The 18882-nt window shown below is 37.4% G+C and overlaps 1 protein-coding gene across 20 annotated transcripts in view; it reads right to left on the bottom strand.

Moving 5' to 3' along the window:
* Positions 1–284: 284 nt before the first annotated feature.
* Positions 285–18882, bottom strand: part of MBNL1 (muscleblind like splicing regulator 1) — a 194155-nt gene continuing 175557 nt past the window's right edge. For 12 of the 20 annotated variants that reach the window (XM_030576429.1, XM_030576432.1, XM_030576421.1 and 9 more), the window contains 5 exons: positions 18651–18804; positions 11459–11494; positions 10644–10738; positions 7097–7171; positions 304–3738 (listed from right to left, as the gene is read on the bottom strand). In XM_030576429.1, coding sequence (XP_030432289.1) covers positions 7115–7171; positions 10644–10738; positions 11459–11494; positions 18651–18804 — 342 coding nt within the window. In that variant the 3' untranslated portion in view covers positions 304–3738; positions 7097–7114. Of the gene's footprint in view, positions 3739–7096; positions 7172–10643; positions 10739–11458; positions 11495–18650; positions 18805–18882 lie in introns of all 20 variants that reach the window. The other 8 variants (XM_030576414.1, XM_030576413.1, XM_030576417.1 and 5 more) reach the window with 3 other exon arrangements.

Raw genomic sequence — 18882 nt, forward strand, 5'->3', positions numbered from 1 at the left:
TCTTCTGGCTTTAAAATCTATGAATCTATAAAGTCAGGAAAGCAGAAAACGAATTTTCAGAAATGCACGAACAGGTCTGTAAAGGACTGTAAATGTCTGATTTGGATATAATAGACTGTTTCATGGTCTGTATTGCATATATAATATGGTGTACACTGTAAAATAAAAATGTGAGGACAGAATCTTTTTCATGTAAATAATTCCCCCTTGGACACAAATGTGTGAATCCATTAAAAATGCACACAAAACAAAATAAATGTAATTTTTAATCTGAAATTGAAAAATATAATTAAGAAAGAGAAGTTTTATTAGGGCAATTTCACTTTATTTTTCCATACAGCAAGGTCAACTATAGCAGTAATAATAAAATAAGCATGGAAACAAATTGCAGCCCAGGACAGAATACATAATTTGCAGCAACTACAAGCAAAAAGTAAGTCTGTGATTACATAATAGTAAAACCAAGCACATCTGTCCTTTCAGCAGATGAAAGTTGCAGGGTTGCAAGTAAGTGCAACGTTATTAATCAGTGTGAATATTGAATATTCCAGATAAAATAATCACCTAATCATTTTTATTTCCAGCTTTGGCTTATGTAATTACATGGTTTCTTGAGTGCTTTTCATTCAAATGGTAACATTTGATAGGTTTTTGTTTTTCACCTGCTAAAAGAACAGGACCATTACAATAAAAAATAATCACATAACTACAGCTACAGTGTGCTGTTTGGTTTGCCTGTTCATGATTTAATTTTTGTGAAAGTCAATATCTGTTTTGAAGATTTTTGTTTTGTGAACAATAAACCACGGAAATTGTCAGAAACTGCTTTGAATAGAATATATCCTTAATATAGTTGTTGGTTGTTTTTTTTGTTTTTTTTTTATTTTTTTTTTGTTTTTTTTGTTTTGTTTTTGATACTTTAAACATGCAGTAGTTTTTGAATGATGTACGGAATATTTAATCCATGATTTCACCTTGATGGTTTGAAGTACCTGCTTTTTTAAAAATTTTTTTTTTAAAGTAATGATTTTCAGGCAGATTTGAACCAGTGGAGCTTTTGTCAGTCATGAGATCTTGGAAGGATGGCATATCTTTCCAGCTGAAAAAATCCTGGCAAACTACAAGCTGTCCACATAAAGCAAAGCAACTTTTTTGAAGGGGTATGGAGTGCTAACTCTGTGCCACTTTTGCAAGCAATTTTGTTCAGCCTGTCATTTTATTAGCCTTAACAAAACTCCTTGTAATTATAGACATTTTTATTCAAAATAAGATCTTACTATTATACAGGTTTCTCTCTTTTTTGACTATATACAGAAGTGCAAAAAGTCAACCTTCTCTCTATACGTTCCCACATGCTAAACTGCAGCATAATCAACCCTCAAGAGTTTGCACACACGCTTTAATTCTTGTTACGTAAACTTTGAGTATTTGGATTATCAACAAAAAGTCCCTTGATCTATTGATTATGCAGCTTATTTATAACAAGGCCTGATATTCAGGGATTTCAAAAAATATTTAAACAATATTTTAACATTTGAAATGGATACAGTAGAAAATAAATTTTATTCTAATATCTAGGAACTAGATTTTCTTATAATAACTAATTACAAACAAAATAAATCATCAAAATATTATTCAATTGTCTGCCAAGATTGTTGCAAAAGCAACAACTGAACTCCTTACTTAGCAATGATTATATAATTATAAGATATCCATATAAAAGATCTTTGTTCTTTTAATGAAAACTAGACAAGAACTAACAATGACTGACGTTCTTACATTGTAATATTAAATCAGTAAAATATAAATCATTTAGTTAACAATAATACAAATACTCATGACACTACATGTAAATTCAAAACTGAATATGTTATGAAGAAAAAACCTACTTTTTAATTTTTTTATTTTTTTTGTATTTTGAAAAAGTCATCAGTATAGTCTAATAAAACAAAATTCTATAAATTGAAATGGTATTCAACTGGTAATAGAAAATGAAAATGATCTAATAAATGTGAGAAATAAAAACTACATTTTAACAAGAAAAAATAAGTAATATTCTGTAATGTAAGTAACTACAATAACATGTGAAGTCATCTATACTTTCTTAACATGATTGAAATTACATTGGTATGGGTTTTAACCCGTAATGTAATAATCTAAGGCTTTAATAGATGTACAGTACAATCAGTAAAATCAACACATCATTCTTATACTAGAAAGCATATCTCTCAAGCATAAAAACTTGCAGTAAACTTGGAAGTATGGAAAGTTCTATAACTGAACTCACACTTCTTCCACTCCATGCTATACTACCAGTGACCTGGCCCCCACTTCAGCAGTTTGCTGAACAGAGCAAAAATATCCTTTACTAACTGCAACATCCAAACCACAAAAAGGAATTCCTTTGGATGAATCCATTCTTAAAAACTTGAATGCACATCTATTTTTTTATTATTATTATTTTGTAAAGGCTTTCTAAGGCTATAAGCAGTTAATCTGAACAAAAAAAATAAATCACAAAACTCACCCAGGTATTTAACCCACCCAATTCTATGCTAATTAACATATCAGTTTTTTTCATATTTTGGTTTATCGTGCATCTGATGTCAGTGCTTCTTTCTTCTTTGTTTAGAGTCACTATTTTGAAGTGTGACTTTGATGAAACATTTAAGCAAAAGTGTAATTCATCTCTGCAAAGCATTTATAGTCTTTTTTTGACTTTTGACAGAGGCTATAACTAGAAGCAAAATAAGTTCTTCAAACATTTTTGTTATTGTGTCTCAGAAATAGCTTTTCCCTTTTGTATATTGAGTTATTCAGTATAATATGCATAAATTTTACACTACAATGCCTTAAAATAGTTTATATATATTTATATGTCCAGTATGTGTTACATTAATCTGTATTGATAGTTTGGTTTTCTGTTGTCTACTTTTATTATAGGTTGAATCAGCCATTTCTGAGACAGCTTTGGTTTTGAAACAGAATGGTGCCGTTGACTGAATAGTACTAACAAAATAAGCAAAAATGTGGCTCTGAAAATAACACTGCAGAAATAATACTCTAATTTGATGTACAGTCTATGGCACTTCATGAGAATCCTTAACAACATGGTACTTAAAGCCATTGATGTGCTTTAAAATATACACAGTTGTGGTTTTGCTTGGCACATTCATCTCTGTCAGATACCTCTCTTACCACTTCTTACAATCTATTACATTAAAAATATTACTCTTAAACAAAAATTACTGTGCATGCACGCTCTCATCTATAATGGCAATTTTAAATACAAGGTGCACCTTTGTTATTTGTAAACCTTGAAAGAAATAAACTTACTTTAAAAAATTATATCTTGGTCTACAGACGTACCAATACATAATAGATTTATGATTACATCATAGTCTGTCTTTTCAAGATGACAAATATGATTATGTAGGAAATAGACTATGTATGCATATTTAAATATATAGGCATACCTCTGTGCTAGAAAAGATAGACAATGTTGTAGATTTAGACAATAAGATCACCTCAGCACAAATATCAATTAAATGTACAAAGTATATAGGCAACAGTGTGCAGTGGATTTCCAAGTCGTCGTTTCATCTTGTTAACATGCAGTATGTGGATGTCTTACTGCTGAGGGAATTTTTGTGTGTGGCTTGACGGTATATACATTATGGCTAATGCTCGTGTCCTTTTCTCTATCCAAGCACACTGTCCTTTTCTCTTTAGTATGATCTAGAAAGGGAAGCAGGCAGAAAGAAAATGAATTTAGCATTTTTCATTCATTTCCTTAAAGCAATCTCAACATGAGGTGAATCGGTCGTCGAAGTAAAGAGGAATTTTGCTTACAAAAAGGCTACAGGATTGTCCCTCAAATAATTTCTTCACGGAAAAGTTTTACTTTGCAGACATATTAGACATAATATACATATTGGCCATTTATAATAAAATAGTATCCTGTTGCTCTTGAACAGCGGTTCTCAAACTTTGAGTGCAACCCCCCCCCCCTTACAAATTAAAAACATATTTTTTATACTTAACTCTATTATAAATGCTGGAGGAAGAAGCACGGTTTGGGGGTGCAGGCTGATGGCTTGTTTGAGAATCCCTGCTCTTGAATTTTATAGCCTCCTCTACCTAGTAAAACCTTAGGATGAACAGTATACTACTCACTTACTGGCTTTGTGTTAGGGGTCATGTCCTGCTGCCACTGGAGTATACGGAGTCAGTAGACAGTATTCCCATTGACTTTGCTGGGACCATGATTTTAGGGTAATGTTTTCAGAAGTGCCTAAGTGACTTTTAATCAGACATAAAAACACTTAAGCGCCTGTCGTTTTGAAAATAGAATTTAGACCATTAAGGGATTAAGATCCATTGAAATCACTGGGAGTTAGGTGCCTGAGGCCTTGGGCCTAAGTCACTTAGGTGCTTTTGAAAAGCTGGAAATTTGAAAAAATTGGCCTAACAGAATAATAGGAACTTCTATGATTCCATATATTAAATCATTAGTACATGTTCACCTCAATAAAGCACTCCATTTTGGCACATCATTTCATTAAGGATGTGACAGAAATAGAAAAGGTCCAGAAAATGGCAAAAAGAATAGAAACTGAGAAAGGGGTGGTGGTGTTTTATATCAGGAGAAATTAAATAGATGACATAATTGGGTGAGGAGAGAAGTAAGGAGAGAGGAATAACTGGAAGTAGTTTTTAATGCAATAATAAATTAACCTGTGGAAGTCACTAAGGCAAATAGCTTAGTGTGAATTTTTAAAAAAAGGACTGGACTATGACTACAATAATATCTGAAATCACTCCAGCTAGGATAAAAGTTACAAGGGGTATCAATACTTTTCCTTCAGGACTGATCATCAACTAGTGTCAAGAATAAATTCCTCCTCTGCTGAAGAAAGATTACAATGAAGGGGCTGTGAAAATCATTGATAAAAATGGCAACTAGGTACCTAACTATCAAAGAGTGAATGATAAATTTTTTACAGCTTGAATCTGACTAGTAGACAGGACCCCTATAGTGGGATCGGGGTGGGAGTGAAGTGCTATGTTTACTTGCTGTAGCTATTAAGTTAGCCTAGTGTAGTTGGATAAGATACTATATCAGATAGAAACAAAAAAGAACAGCCCAAATCATACATTTAAACGAGGATTTCATCAGAAAGATCAGGGGGAAAAATCGCTACAGATAAAGTCAAGTAAAAGTCTTTCTTTGTGAAGAAAGGTTAAATTATAAGGATCTGACACATAATATCTAGGACTGTAGTTCAAACCAAACATATGCAAGTAGAAATTGAGCTTGTATTCTCAGCATGACCTCTCTCTACTATGTAACCTATTTCACAAAAATACCACACGTAATTTATCGTAATTTGGCAGCCTGCGCTCAAGAGAAACCACAGGCTGCGTTAGGCTGATGACTAAATTCTCATTCTCAATTACAGAGTCTGGCTTAGCAGATACTGCAATTTAATAGGTCTTTCTAAAGCAACTCTCAGTAAAATGACTTGTCCCAAATATGGCCCACGGGGCATAACAGCTAGTGGTGCCTCTGTCCAGTCTCAAACAAAACCTAAATTCTCATTTAATAAACTCTGGTTTTATTAATGAGAGTTTATTCCAAAATAATAGTATATGAGCCCCATTCTAAGCTTGGCTGGTCCCAGGGTTACTTTCCCCAGCAGGGCAGCAAGATGGCACTAGAAGCTGAAGCCCATTCTAATGAGATGGCAGCATTCTCCAGTTACTTCACCCCATTAGGTGTTGGAACCTTACAGGGAGCTGCAGGTCAATTATTGCTAAATCAGCGGGGTAGACGTGACTTATCAGACTCCACCTCCTTATACTTGCCATAGTGAGTCAACAGTAATTAACATGGAAACCTGCAGGAGCAGGAAGTGCCAATTCCAGCTAACAAAGTGGGGGGTATTAGAGCAAATACTGGTGTCCCATCACAGTGAGTGTCAGTGCTAACAACCTGGGGCCTCCCGTCTGCAAAAGGCCTTTCATGTACTTGGGGTATGAACAGCATTAATTTAAAGTTGATAACTGCTGTATCTTTTGGAGGGGACAAACACAGCGCAGATAAAAAGAAACTGAGTTCGCTACATCCTGAGCCCCCTGAAAATAGGAGGCTGATGTTTTAAGACCCAGAACATATAATTAAGGGTGAAATGCAGAAGGCTGGAAGCAAGATTTTCAACATCACTTAAGCCTAATGGTGGAGGAATGATCTCCTCACCGTTCAACATTATGAAAAGAGTCTCTGCACAGACTCCAAATATGCTAGCAGAAAGGGTATGGTTGCAGGTGGGATAGGGAAGAGATTATTGATTCCACCATCACGTACATCACCTGCAAAAGTAGAGTGGTGGGAACTCTGGTAAGTATTGTAAATTACAGGCTACTAAGTAGCTGCTGTGCATAATCTGTGGGCTGGTCCACACTAGGGGGGGGAAATCGATCTTAGATACGCAACTTCAGCTACGTGAATAACGTAGCTGAAGTCGAATATCTAAGATCAGATTACTCACCCGTCCAGACGGCGCGGGATCGATGTTCGCGGCTCTCCGTGTCGATTCCGGAACTCCGTTGGGGTTGATGGAGTTCCGGAATCGATATAAGCACGCTCGGGGATCGATATATCGCGTCTAGATGAGACATGATATATCGATCCCCGAGCAATCAATTTTAACCCGCCGATACGGCGGGTAGTCTGGACGTGGCCTGTGAGATCTGTTTCTGGGAAGAGGGGAGTTCAGCTTTCTGCCTGTTTGACCCTTGGCCTCTGCTGAGAGTGTCAGCAAAGGTGATTGTTAATGCCAGATGTGGCAGCCTTGTGATTTTGTTGACTAGGGTCAATTGAAATCACCAACTCATTTCACACACACACTTGTCAGGTTCTGTAATATTTTTTAAAAATCATTTCTATATGTCAAAGAAACCCATATCAATTTTTTCATAACATTTTTCCATAGCTTTTATTTTTTTTAAATCCAGTATGTCCCCAGAAATGCTAAGTTATACACATACACAAAGAGGATATGTAAACTATGCAAGCAATACACTGGAAACTTACTGTATGATGACAAAATGTCTACATCTGTGTAACATACTTGTGGCTAGTCAGATGTTCGGCAGATATTATGGGTATCTATAGGTAAAAATGTAAACAATGAATAACATGTGCAACAAATCAACCAAGAGAGAGAACATTTTATTAAAGAACATAACAACAGTTCAGAAAAGTGGGGATCAGCTGTGAGGTGGTGGACTTTACACTATATGTTAAAGTAAACTGAAGTGCTAAAGTAGCAACTTAAAACTGAAAAACACTGTGTTAAGTACTGTTTGACCAATGTAAATAAGTATTATTGTTTGTTTAGAAAGTAAGAGAAGTTAAAATCTACAAAAGTTCATGCAGTGCAGTAACTGAGAAGAGCCCTTTTTGTTGGCCTACACAAAGTTTTGTGATTTGGGTATTTCACTTAATCATTTGAAACAATAAACTTTACAGTTAAACAACTTCAGCCAAATTCTGCACAGTTATCATTAACTTTGGGTGCCTCCATTTTTGAGTGCCAAACTTAAGATACCTTGTGCACTGTTTTCACAGAGGGTGAAAACCCACAGTTGAGCTGAGCTGAACCTCCTCCCCTATAAAAATGTAGTACAAAGTGTCAAAGTTTGGCACCAAAAAAGGAAGGCACCCTAAACTAATGAACAATTCTCAAAATGTTGGCCTTCGTCAACAGAATTTGCAATGGCTCCTAAAGTTTATCAACTCATTTTCCATAGTATTTTTTTTAAATAAAAACCACTAGATAATATTTAGAAGTAGCAAAGAAGCACACAAGTCAACCATCTCGCTGGAGCCCGATTCTGCAAGCCCTCCAATGGGTGGCATATAGATTGAAGTCAGTGGGAGTGCATGTACACAGGCCTTGCAGAATAGGGACAACAATGAGGGAAAACAGTATTGTGTTTTCATTGAATTACAAATGTTAAAGGAATTGTACATAAACTTTCATCACAAACAGGACTGGGAAGTGGAAAGATGCATTTATGTACCAAAAAACAAGCCCTGCAATATGATGTGATACTGATTTTTTCAAGGTTAACAGCTATTTACAGTCATACAAGTTATATTTCCCATCAGCTAATTTGATACATAAACCTGCAAAAGAAAGAGAGGGTGGAAATATTTCTCTAAAACAAATTCAGTGTTTTTAGTGGTTGTTTTTTTCCCCACCTCTAATGCCCTCTCTTTACCTGTCATGTTTATACAGTTTTACAGCATTGCCAACTTGCACAGAAATGTGCTCCAAGCATAATGAAGCTTCTCATACCATTTTGTCTACTGCTGCAGGAGAAGATGTTGCACCCAACTGTGTAGAAGCATCAGGGATAGTGCTGTCGAAACATACCAAGGACCTTCAACATCAGTCAATGAAGATGAAGGGCCAGATCTTAAGACCTTCTGCATGCATGCGCATTGCATTGTGTGGCATTAAACAATTTCAGCATTGCTTACATACTATATACATATATTAATTAATATATGTATATATTGAGGTTTGGCTGCAATACTTTACTGAAGTGTGTTATGAGGGTCCAGGGAAGATATGCATGAAATGGTCAGATTCTGCAACAGAAAGTTTCCCTACAATCTCTTTGGGCAAGTGCATGGTACCTCACATAGAAAACAGGCATTTTGTGGTTTTGCTCACGCCAGCAATTCTTAGAGGTATGTAGGCTATACAATCAAAATTATTTTGTGCAGTAAATGACTCATGCTGTTAAGATATGTCTGACATACAGTAGATTTATTTGGCTGACGCTTATTTACAAGAATGATAATTTCTCCGTGAGTATTCCGGGATATTAAATTATTCTTATTCTGGGCTAAATCTGTGAGAGACTTAGTTACTCACCAAAAAAACAAAATTAAGCCTTTTCTTCCTCTAGCAAAAAGAGGTATGTGGTGAGAAATTACATTCAGCTTCTGTGAAAACTGACCAGATTATTGTTTGGGTTTTTTGAATATCTAAATAACACATGGGAATCTGATGTGCACACTTATAAATCATCATACCAGTGTGATTTTCAGGTATGATGGCTAAGATGCCAATTACTGCATATGCCACCAAAGAGTTTACAGTTGGCTTAGCAAAACAGGTGGTGCATAGCAAGCGACAGGATACTCCAGGTCAAATACTAAGGCTCGGGGCCTGACCCCGTAAGCAGCTCAGAGCTCTCAACTCTCAATGAAAAATGTACAGTGCTCAACATTTTGCAAGAACAGGTTCCTGATTTCTAGAACTAGCATCCTATTTTACAAGTGCATCTGCCTGCAGGTGCAGAGGTGCAGGTGCAACAGATTTCAGGCACAAGTACTACTGTTCAGAGCTCCAACTACCTGATTGGATTTTTAAAAAGTGCTCAGAGTTTAACGGAAGCCGAGTTAGGTCAAAGGTAAGCACTTCTGAAAATCCTGGCCTTAAATACTAGCATTTACTCCTGCAATTAATTGTGAATGCAAAACATCCCCCACAAAATTGGAAACTGAGTTAAGGACATTTTTAAAAACAAACAAAAAACCCTAAAGGCATTTGTGGGTCTCCCAGTGAATTGATTGAGAGCACTACTTGCATCTTAGCACAGAATTTGGTGCTATGTTTTTAGCACAATGAAAATGTGCAGGAATTCTAAATTTGCAGTATGACTTATAAAATTTATTTCTGGGTAGATTTAAATAAAAGAGAAAGGAAATGGTCTTTAGAATGTTTTTATTCTTTACATTTAATATTCCAACTATGATGTAGTATAAAACAACTGAATTTTTAACAATCTACTGAGCTCAAACACTAGGCCAAATTCCATCCTCATTTATGTAAGTGCAGTTTCCATTGGAGTAAATGGGAGATGCAACCATGTACATTTATCTTTACAGCATTGTTTGTGGCAGTGCAAGGAGAAGTTTAACTTACGGTTTAGCTTGTAAAGCATTTATTTTCATCCTTATTTTATGCATCAACATTCCTGGTGGTAGTTTAGAAATAGTTTACTAAGGTTTTTAATGGCCATTCAGTTAGTTAAAATTTGTCCATTATAAAATTAATGAGGCCTCTCCTAACTAATTCACAAGTTGAGACAAAGATTTACAAGTATGCCTCTGGGTGGAATAAGCACAAATGTTTTTGTTTTGTTTTTTGAAGAGATTCATAACATGTCCAGACTCTTAAATTCCTGATCCTGTAATCCCTCTGTGCACAGCTCCCACTGGCTTTGACCAGAGTTTTGCATGCGAAAGAACGGTAGGCTTTATGTGCACAGAAAAATTGGATTCTGTGTACTATGCCTGTCTTTTTAGATCTATGAAAACATAAATAAGCTACATTGCCTATGAAATGTCAAGACTGCATCAGAAAGTCTCATGTAAAATATTTTTAGCATCAGAAAAGGAGCTGTAGCACCTTCTGAGCCTGGACAAAAGCTTACTAAGCTATGCTACAGCTCTTAGAGAGAATGTGTAGGCCAACAAGAAGTAAAATCAGAACCCCCATGCTCATGAAAAGCACCAATTTCAAGTTGTTTTTAAGGAACAAAGCTGTAAATTAGCAAACCTGGTTGGCTGTGGCTGTTGCAGCGAAGGGGACACTTGTGGCAGATGTTGTTGCTGCAGACACAGTGGCTGGCGTAGCACCGTGCACCATGGGAACTTTCAGAAGGAAAATCATATAAGCCAACATACAGAAGAGTGTAGCAGTATGGGAACCATGGCAACATGTGACAGAATAATTGAGCATGGTATTTATCATAGCAATAAGCCATGTGACGAGACATCATTGCCAGCGAGTGACATGCAATCACAGTGCAAAGCAGGACAACATTCCAGGGAGAAGAGGAGAAAGGGAAATGAAAGAGGAAAAAAAGGGAAAAATGCTTGTTATCATCAACTCAAGAAAATCAACACAAACAAGTTCAATTGTTTCAATATGAAATCAACAAAAGTATTTTAAAATGTCCTTATGTTTACATTTTTATGTCTAAACAAAAACACAAACAAGAAAATCCAACCCAAGTATCTACCACACAAAAATTAATCAGTTTGAATGAAAGTATATTTTATATTACTATAGTAAGATACAGTATGTTACTTAATACAAGATAGTTTCTAAACACAAACTCATAGTCCAATCAAAATCCACCAAGGAAAAATGTGCAATTCAGAACACTACTATCCAACCTCTAGGTGTCTATGTCAATTAAATAAAACAACTACATTTAATTGACAGGTGTTAGTGCAGAGGGTGTGATGGGGAGTAGGTGGGGATGGGAGTGGCACAAGAGCTATAAGTTAAAACCTAGCAGTGGATTTTGAGGGTCTGTGAGTTGCACCACAGGTTTAAGATAATCAAGAAACAAAGCTGGCACCTACCAACACTTGTAGCGGGTGTCATGCACAATATTGAGCCTGCCCATCATGCATTGCAACAGGAAGGTGGATTTGAAAAGGGAAAAGAATTAAAACAACCCATCACACGTGTAATTAGAAAATTTCATTTGAACAAAGAAGAAAAATTGTTATTATGGGAACAGTGGCATGTAACTGTCAGCACAATCAAATCATACAATAGCACAGTGATCAATTAGAACTAGTCTTAAGTGAAGAAAAAAGCTGATTGAACTGTGTGCTGGTACATTTTGTTTGCCTTTATTTCTATATAGTTTCATTAGTCTATAAAATATTACTAGAAAAGGTCTCAAGGCTTATTTCAAAATTCAGTTTTAATCTCATCCATTTTTTATCTTTCTGACAAACTTTGTTAGCATAAAAATAAATATGTATTTCTTTTAAACTATATTTTATTAAGATTAGAGGAAATGATCAAACATGTTATTTATCTTTAACACTGTCAGGGTAAACCAGCACCCAAAATTATGTTAATCCTAGCACTAAGATTATATGGAGATACGCAGGATAATAAAGAGTGAAGAAGTTGGATTGTTTCACCCGTTCTCCAATCCATATGCACCGGGGATCCTCCACACTGAGTTCTCCCTGCCTAAACCCATCAGTCTCTGGTGCTGCTCAGGAAGGAAGCAGAGAGTGCACAGGTTGAGAGTTGGAGCAGGCTAAGGGAAACGCTCTCTCTTCTGCAGTTGTCCCATGAAGAGATGGGGCCAGGCACAGTTATGGGGGTCCTGCCAGGGCCCAGAGCTGGTGTGGAAGGACAAGGAATCTGTGCAGATGGCCCTGCCACCCAGCAGTTCTTCTGAGTATCCGCTACATATGTAGCAGGTCAGCTGAATAATAGGGGAGAAAGACTACATGAGGGGATGGATCCTCATGGAGTTTCCACTCAGGGCTACCTTGTGTGAGTTTTCCCATAGGAAAGGATGGTTTGACCCACAGTTAGTCTGGTGTCCTTTATTCCTCCAACCCCTCTAGAGGAATCTCATGTGTCTTGGTAATGCATAGGTGTTAGGACTAGGATCGTGTGAAGAAATGGTTTCTCAGTTCACTGGCAGTTCCAAAAAAATAAAAAAATAATTCATCTTGGGCCAATGACACGTTTTGTTTGAAATGAAGCATTTTATTTTGATTTTGAGCTTTTAAACAAAAATTTTGATTTTTTTCTTTTTTAACAATTGAAACAATTTGGCAAATTCATGAAATGTTTTGGTCAACCCGAACCTGCATTTTTTGCTAAATTTTTGCCCAGCTATAGTAAGGGCAGTGGTAATTTTGCATACAGTATTATTTACAATATGTAGACACTGTGGGGTAAGCTGAAGATCAAGTGTCAGCTTTAACGCTGATTTTCCTCACATTGTTTATTTTGTATTTTAAATGCAGGATAAAAAGTGCAGGTCTTCCACACAGCCCCCAGCACAAGCCAAGCATACTTGACTGGCATTGTTTCTACACTGTAGGACACACTTTTACTGACCATATGTTGTTGGGTCTGTGGGCCCATTTACCTTAGTAGAACATCAACAGTACTTAGATAATTGTTCAGTTGAGAGAGACAATCTTGTAGCCTGTGGCTACGTCTTCACTACCCGCTGTATCGGCAGGTAGCAATCGATTGCTCGGGGATCAATATATCGCGTCTCATCTAGACGCGATATACCAATCCCCAAACACGCTTATATCGATTCTGGAACTCCACCAACCCGAACGGAGTTGCGGAGTCGACATGGGGAGCCGCGGACATCGATCCTGTGCCGTGAGGACGGTGAGTAATTCGATCTTAGATACTTAGACTTCAGCTACATTATTCACGCAGCTGAAGTTGCGTATCTGAGATCGATTTTCCCCCATAGTGTAGACCAGCCCTGTCACTCTCTTTGTGCTAGATAAATATACCTCTACCCCGATATAACGCTCTCCTTGGGAGCGAAAAAAATCGTATTGCATTATAGGTGAAACTGCGGTATATCGAACTTGCTTTGATCTGCCAGAGTGCGCAGCCCCGCCCTCCCGGAGCGCTGCTTTATTGCGTTATATCCGAATTCATGTTATATCAGGTCACGTTATATCAGGGTAGAGGTGTAATAATTAATTAATAAGAAACGAATTCTCCAAAGAGACATCAATGTTAATAGAAGCACTGCATTTTTAGGCATGCCCAACTGCCAGTTTTCAAATTCCAGTACTTTGGCAATCTCATTTATTTTAGCTAGCTCCATATTGAGAAATCAGTATTTGCATGGTTTTTGTTTCCTACTTGAAGCTTAAAAATTATAGCATTATAAACAAAGGGCCCAATTCTTCATGTTCCATCATATTGAAAGATTTTTAAAAAGACTTTCTTCCCTATTTAATCATATTGTTAGATAAATTTACTCTGATCTGAATTAAAATAAATTATATAATGAAGTCCTGAAAATGGGGATCATATGAAACTGGAAACAGACTCGGAATGACACTGTCTGTGGGAGCTTACCTTAGAGAGACAAGGTGGGTGAGGTAATAACTTTTATTGGACCAACTTCTGTTGGTGAGAGAGACACAGGCTTTCGAGCTGACACAGAGCTCTTCTTCAGCTCTGCGTAAGCTCACAAGCTTGTCTCTGTCACCAACAGAAGTTGGTCCAGTAAAAGGTATTACCTCACCCATCCTATCTCTCTAATATCCTGGCACCAACACAGCTACACCACCACTGCACACTATTACTTGGATACAATATGGCAATAACAAAAGGAAATTATTGCGCCTGAATGGTGATGCATGTTATCTTCCTAGTTTGTGCTATGTGATACATAGATTTACAAGCCATGTTGCACCTGCGTGCACAATGCCAAAGCCATGGTCTTTTGGCAAAATAAAATCGTTATTAATATAATTAATGCTGGGGGATAATATGGAAGTTAATGCCTCTTATTACTAGAAGACATATTTAAGGTTACTGGAGAAACGGCATCATTAATCCTTCTAATTATTTTACTGTTTCTATTAAACAAAAAAGAATGTAATTATTCATGAAAGATCTTTAAAAGGAGGGCTATTTAAAGGAAAGGCCTCATCCTGCTTGCTTTACTCACAGGTGAATTACACTCACACAACCTCCATGATGTCAATGAGGTTGCATGAATATAACTGAAAGCTGTGCCACTCTATGTTATTAGACATGTACAAATGCTCTATTTATTATGTTTTACATATTTTATTATACCTAGTATATTGCATCATTCCATGCATAATTAAGTCTACATGCTGAAAACAAGAGTTAGCTTTTTGTAATGATTCTCCGAAATATAACTGTAAAGCTTTCACCTTAAATTTTAGTTTGAGTTATCATCATGATTAATGTTATAACCAGTACACACAGTTTTGAGAGAGATTTGCAGCAAATGAACATAAGGCAGCGATGAAAATACTAGCTAGGGTACAATAACTTGCAAATATGAAGACAAAATGCAGTAGGACCCACTTGCCAATAATAAAAATCACTTTTGCTATGACCTTAATATTAATCTTGACTTCAAAAGTTTTGATTTACTAATAAGAACGCATGAATAGTGAATTTGCTAGTTCAAATGTTCCTTGGCTTTGCAGCACAAGGCAGCATTTGATTTCAAGCACGTGCTAATTTAACTGATTATAATTTCTCAGATAAATTATGTCTAGAGAGAATACAGTAATTTTGATGAATACTCTCTGTTTTCACTGGGATTTTAAGCAGTTCCTTTTCCTCATTATACATATTTTCTACTCCTGATTTGCTGTTTCACTCAGTTTTTTTATTCAATTAAATCTAGAAAGCATCACATAGACCAGATTATCAGTAGAGAACACGAGTGCTTCAATCTGAATGAAGAATTAGTGTTACGGAGCCTGCGCCCATTAACATTTCAAGGGGAGCAAAATTAGACTCCAGAGGACGGGGAATGAGGGGGGCGGGGTTGCGGAACTGCTATCCTTACTTTTGTGCTGCTGCTGGCAGTGGTGCTGCCTTCAGAGCTGGGCAGCTGGAGAGCAGTGGCTGTTGGCCAGGAGCCCAGTTCTGAAGGCAGTGCCACTGCCAGCAGCAGCACAGAAATAAGGATGGCATGGTATGGTATTACCACCCCTACTTCTTCACTTCTGCTGGCAGGGTGCCCAGCCACCAGCTGCCACTCTTCGGCTACCAGCTGCCGCTCTCCTGCCTCTGCTGAAGGCAGTGCAGAAGTAACAGTGGCAATACTGTGGTCCCCTTAAAATAACCTTGCAACGCCCTCCCCCCCCCCAAATCCCTTTTGGGTCAGGACCCCCAATTTGAGAAAACTGGGCTTCCCCATGAAATCTATATAGTGTAGGGTGAAAACACACAAAAGACCAGATTTCACGGTTTGTGTTGCATTTTTCATGGCTGTGAATTTGGTAGAGCCCTAATTATTACAGCTGAATACTGGCCTATTGCGCTTTAAACAGGTACAAATTAAGGACTAGATTGTGAGTTTCCCTGTGCCTAAGTGAAAGTGAGGGGGTACCAGGAACCCTCACCCTCTTGTTCTTTTCACAAGGAGCATTACCAATGCTCCTTATTAGTACCACTGGTGGCAACTCCTGACAAAAGCTGGAGACCAGTAAGATCTTGGCCTCATCCTTTACACTGGCCAGGCCTGAGCGGAAGCATGTGCTGCACTTGTTTAAAAGGCAGCAGAGCTGCCATTCCAGCATGCACTTTCCAAAGCCCGTGAAGGTAGGGGTAGTTATCTGTGTGAGACACAAGGGATGTATGCTAAAATGTTCTGATCGCACCCCCAACAGACCCTGTCCCACATGAGTCTGGGTGCAGCTCTAACCATGGGGAACAGAGCTTGGAAGCACCTGGAGATTTAGGTACAACATGTGTCCCCTTTTTTCCCTCCATGCACCTTTCCATGCAAGACAGCTGACTCTGAGCTCTAGAATGTGGAGGGGATGTCTAGGTATGTTTGAAACACAAATCTAACATTGTTGCCAAATATGAAATTCAGCCCAGATGAGAGGACCCATCTAAGGGCCTCAAGACCACATACATCCTTAACGTACAAGTCCTGGGTAGAGTCTTGCCCTCTGGGTCCTCTTCTCTCTGGTGAATTTCATCAAGAAATTTAAAAAAAAACCCAGTTATTACTCTTTGGGGCATAATCCTGAATGGTGCTGAGCCCCCTCGACTCCCACTGAAGGACTTAATTGTGAAACGTGGCAAGTGCCTTTTGGGAGGTGCTGGACATCCTTAACTCCATGTGAAGTCAAGACAATGGGCCTGAGAGCATCCAACACCTCTCAGGATTGGGAGCGTTGTATGAACCTCCCAAAAATATCCTGTAAATTCCCTTCCTGGTTCTGCTGGAAATTGATTGAAAAGTACTAGTTCCACAGCTGTGCTGACCTCACTATTGATAATGATGCACAAACAAGAATTAAACTAATTTTAATGCCATAAAAACTGGGGACTACAAAGAAAAGCAAAAAGTGTTATTTTAGTGGGAAATAATGTTTTAAAGTTTCTGCATCAGATGGCATCAGAACAATGGAAAACTAAAAAGGGTGCTAGTCTGCCCCTTAACAGTAATTTTTAATAAAAAAATGAAAAGCAGAATTAGTACAATAGCCTGTGCAGGTTAAATCCTGAAACTGAATGCCCACTGACTTCAATATGAAGTTGCCTGAGCAAGGACCGAGAAAGGCCCCATTTAATTACTGACACCCCCTTTCAGTTATATGATGCATGTGCATTTTTATTTATACAAATGACATTAATGATCCTGATGCTAATGGGTCCGATTCTGTGGGGGCTGAAAGTGCCAAGATGCCAAACCCCCACTGATTTAAGGGACTCTGAGGGGCTCCTTAACAACGATGCACAGCACCAACCAAGATCAGGGGAGCTTTTAAAATATGTGAAGACTGCAGGATGGACTGTGATTGTCTACTATGTAAATACATTATAAATGTCTTTTTTAAATATGCGCAATAGAGGCCTGATCCAAAGACCACTGGAATCAATGGTCTTTCCATTGACTTCAGTGGGCTTTGAATCAGACTCTAGATGCCAAATGGGCTTCAGTGGCTCCAGAGAAGTTATACCTCATTTCAAGTAGCTGTTACATATGTGTAGATTACATGCATACATGTTGATTGAATGACAGATGACACCACCAAAAATGGAGCGGTAAGAGTCAATCATGCTGATGTGGCTGAAACATGTCAAAAATGGTTAGGAAATGATTTTTCTGTTTCTGATAGCCAGTGTTCTCATTTTTGTTACCTACATTTTTTAAAATGCCAGATCTTTGCAGTTAAAATTTGCCTTTCACAGTTTAACTAAAAAATTTATAGCAGAGTTTTAAACAAAGTGGAAATATTGATTTTTATGAAGCAAGTAGTGATACAAATTTATTATAGATCCAATCCTGCAGACTTTACATAACAAAAATTGACTGCAGCGAGATTTCTTTAGAAGTAATGAGTGCAGGTTTGGGCTCTGCAACAATCAGACTAAAATATTAGGCATCATTTTATCAATCTTGACTAAAAACAACTGAGAGTTCTATCTTGCTCACATTGAAATTAATAGAAACATTTTGGTGTCTGATCCCCTGATTTCTCTTACAGGTACACTTTCAGTGTGCTTCCATATTAGTTCAGCTGTAATGCCATCTAACTGCATTTCATGATCACTAAGTAAAATTCAAAACTTCACCTTTTACAAAGTAATATGGTTCAGAAGTACTGTTGCTAAATAAGTTAAGGCAAAGGGGTCTTACAGCAAAAAGGAATAATACAAAATAGCTCAATAGATGTGTAATAAGGTATTAATTAGGAAAAAGAGAAAGAAGAGAACAGATTTCAGAATCTGTTTTGAAATGATAGATCATGTGCTTCCAAAATACTGATTTTCATATTAGATTGGAGAACATCTACCCAGCTTCCAAGACAAGCATACAGAGAAACAGCGTTCTACAAAATCCCTACCTGATCACGAACACCGTAATTCCTAGACTTCCTTTCCTCACTCTAAGCAAAAAACATCTTACTACAACTGGGTATATGTCAATGACTATCAATACAGATACCTTTAGAAGTTTATTACAAATGCTGAACACTAATTTTGTGGCATACTTTGCTCTACAAAGACTAAAGAGATACTTACCTGGTGGGAGGAAGGCTGTATGCTGTTGTAACTGCATGTTGGCAAGAGCTTGTTGGTATTGGAAAATACCAGTATTAAAGACTGCGGTGGCACCATTGGTTTTTTCAAGCGCAGGCCTCTTTGGTAATGGGGGAAGTACAGCTTGAGGAATTCCCTGAACGGTGGATGAGTATAAAAAAAAATAAAGTCCAGTCCAAAAAAAGAAAAAAAGAAAAAGAAAAATCAGTAGAAG

The sequence above is a fragment of the Gopherus evgoodei genome, chromosome 9 (assembly GCF_007399415.2).
Source record: "Gopherus evgoodei ecotype Sinaloan lineage chromosome 9, rGopEvg1_v1.p, whole genome shotgun sequence".
Classification (NCBI taxonomy): domain Eukaryota; kingdom Metazoa; phylum Chordata; order Testudines; family Testudinidae; genus Gopherus; species Gopherus evgoodei.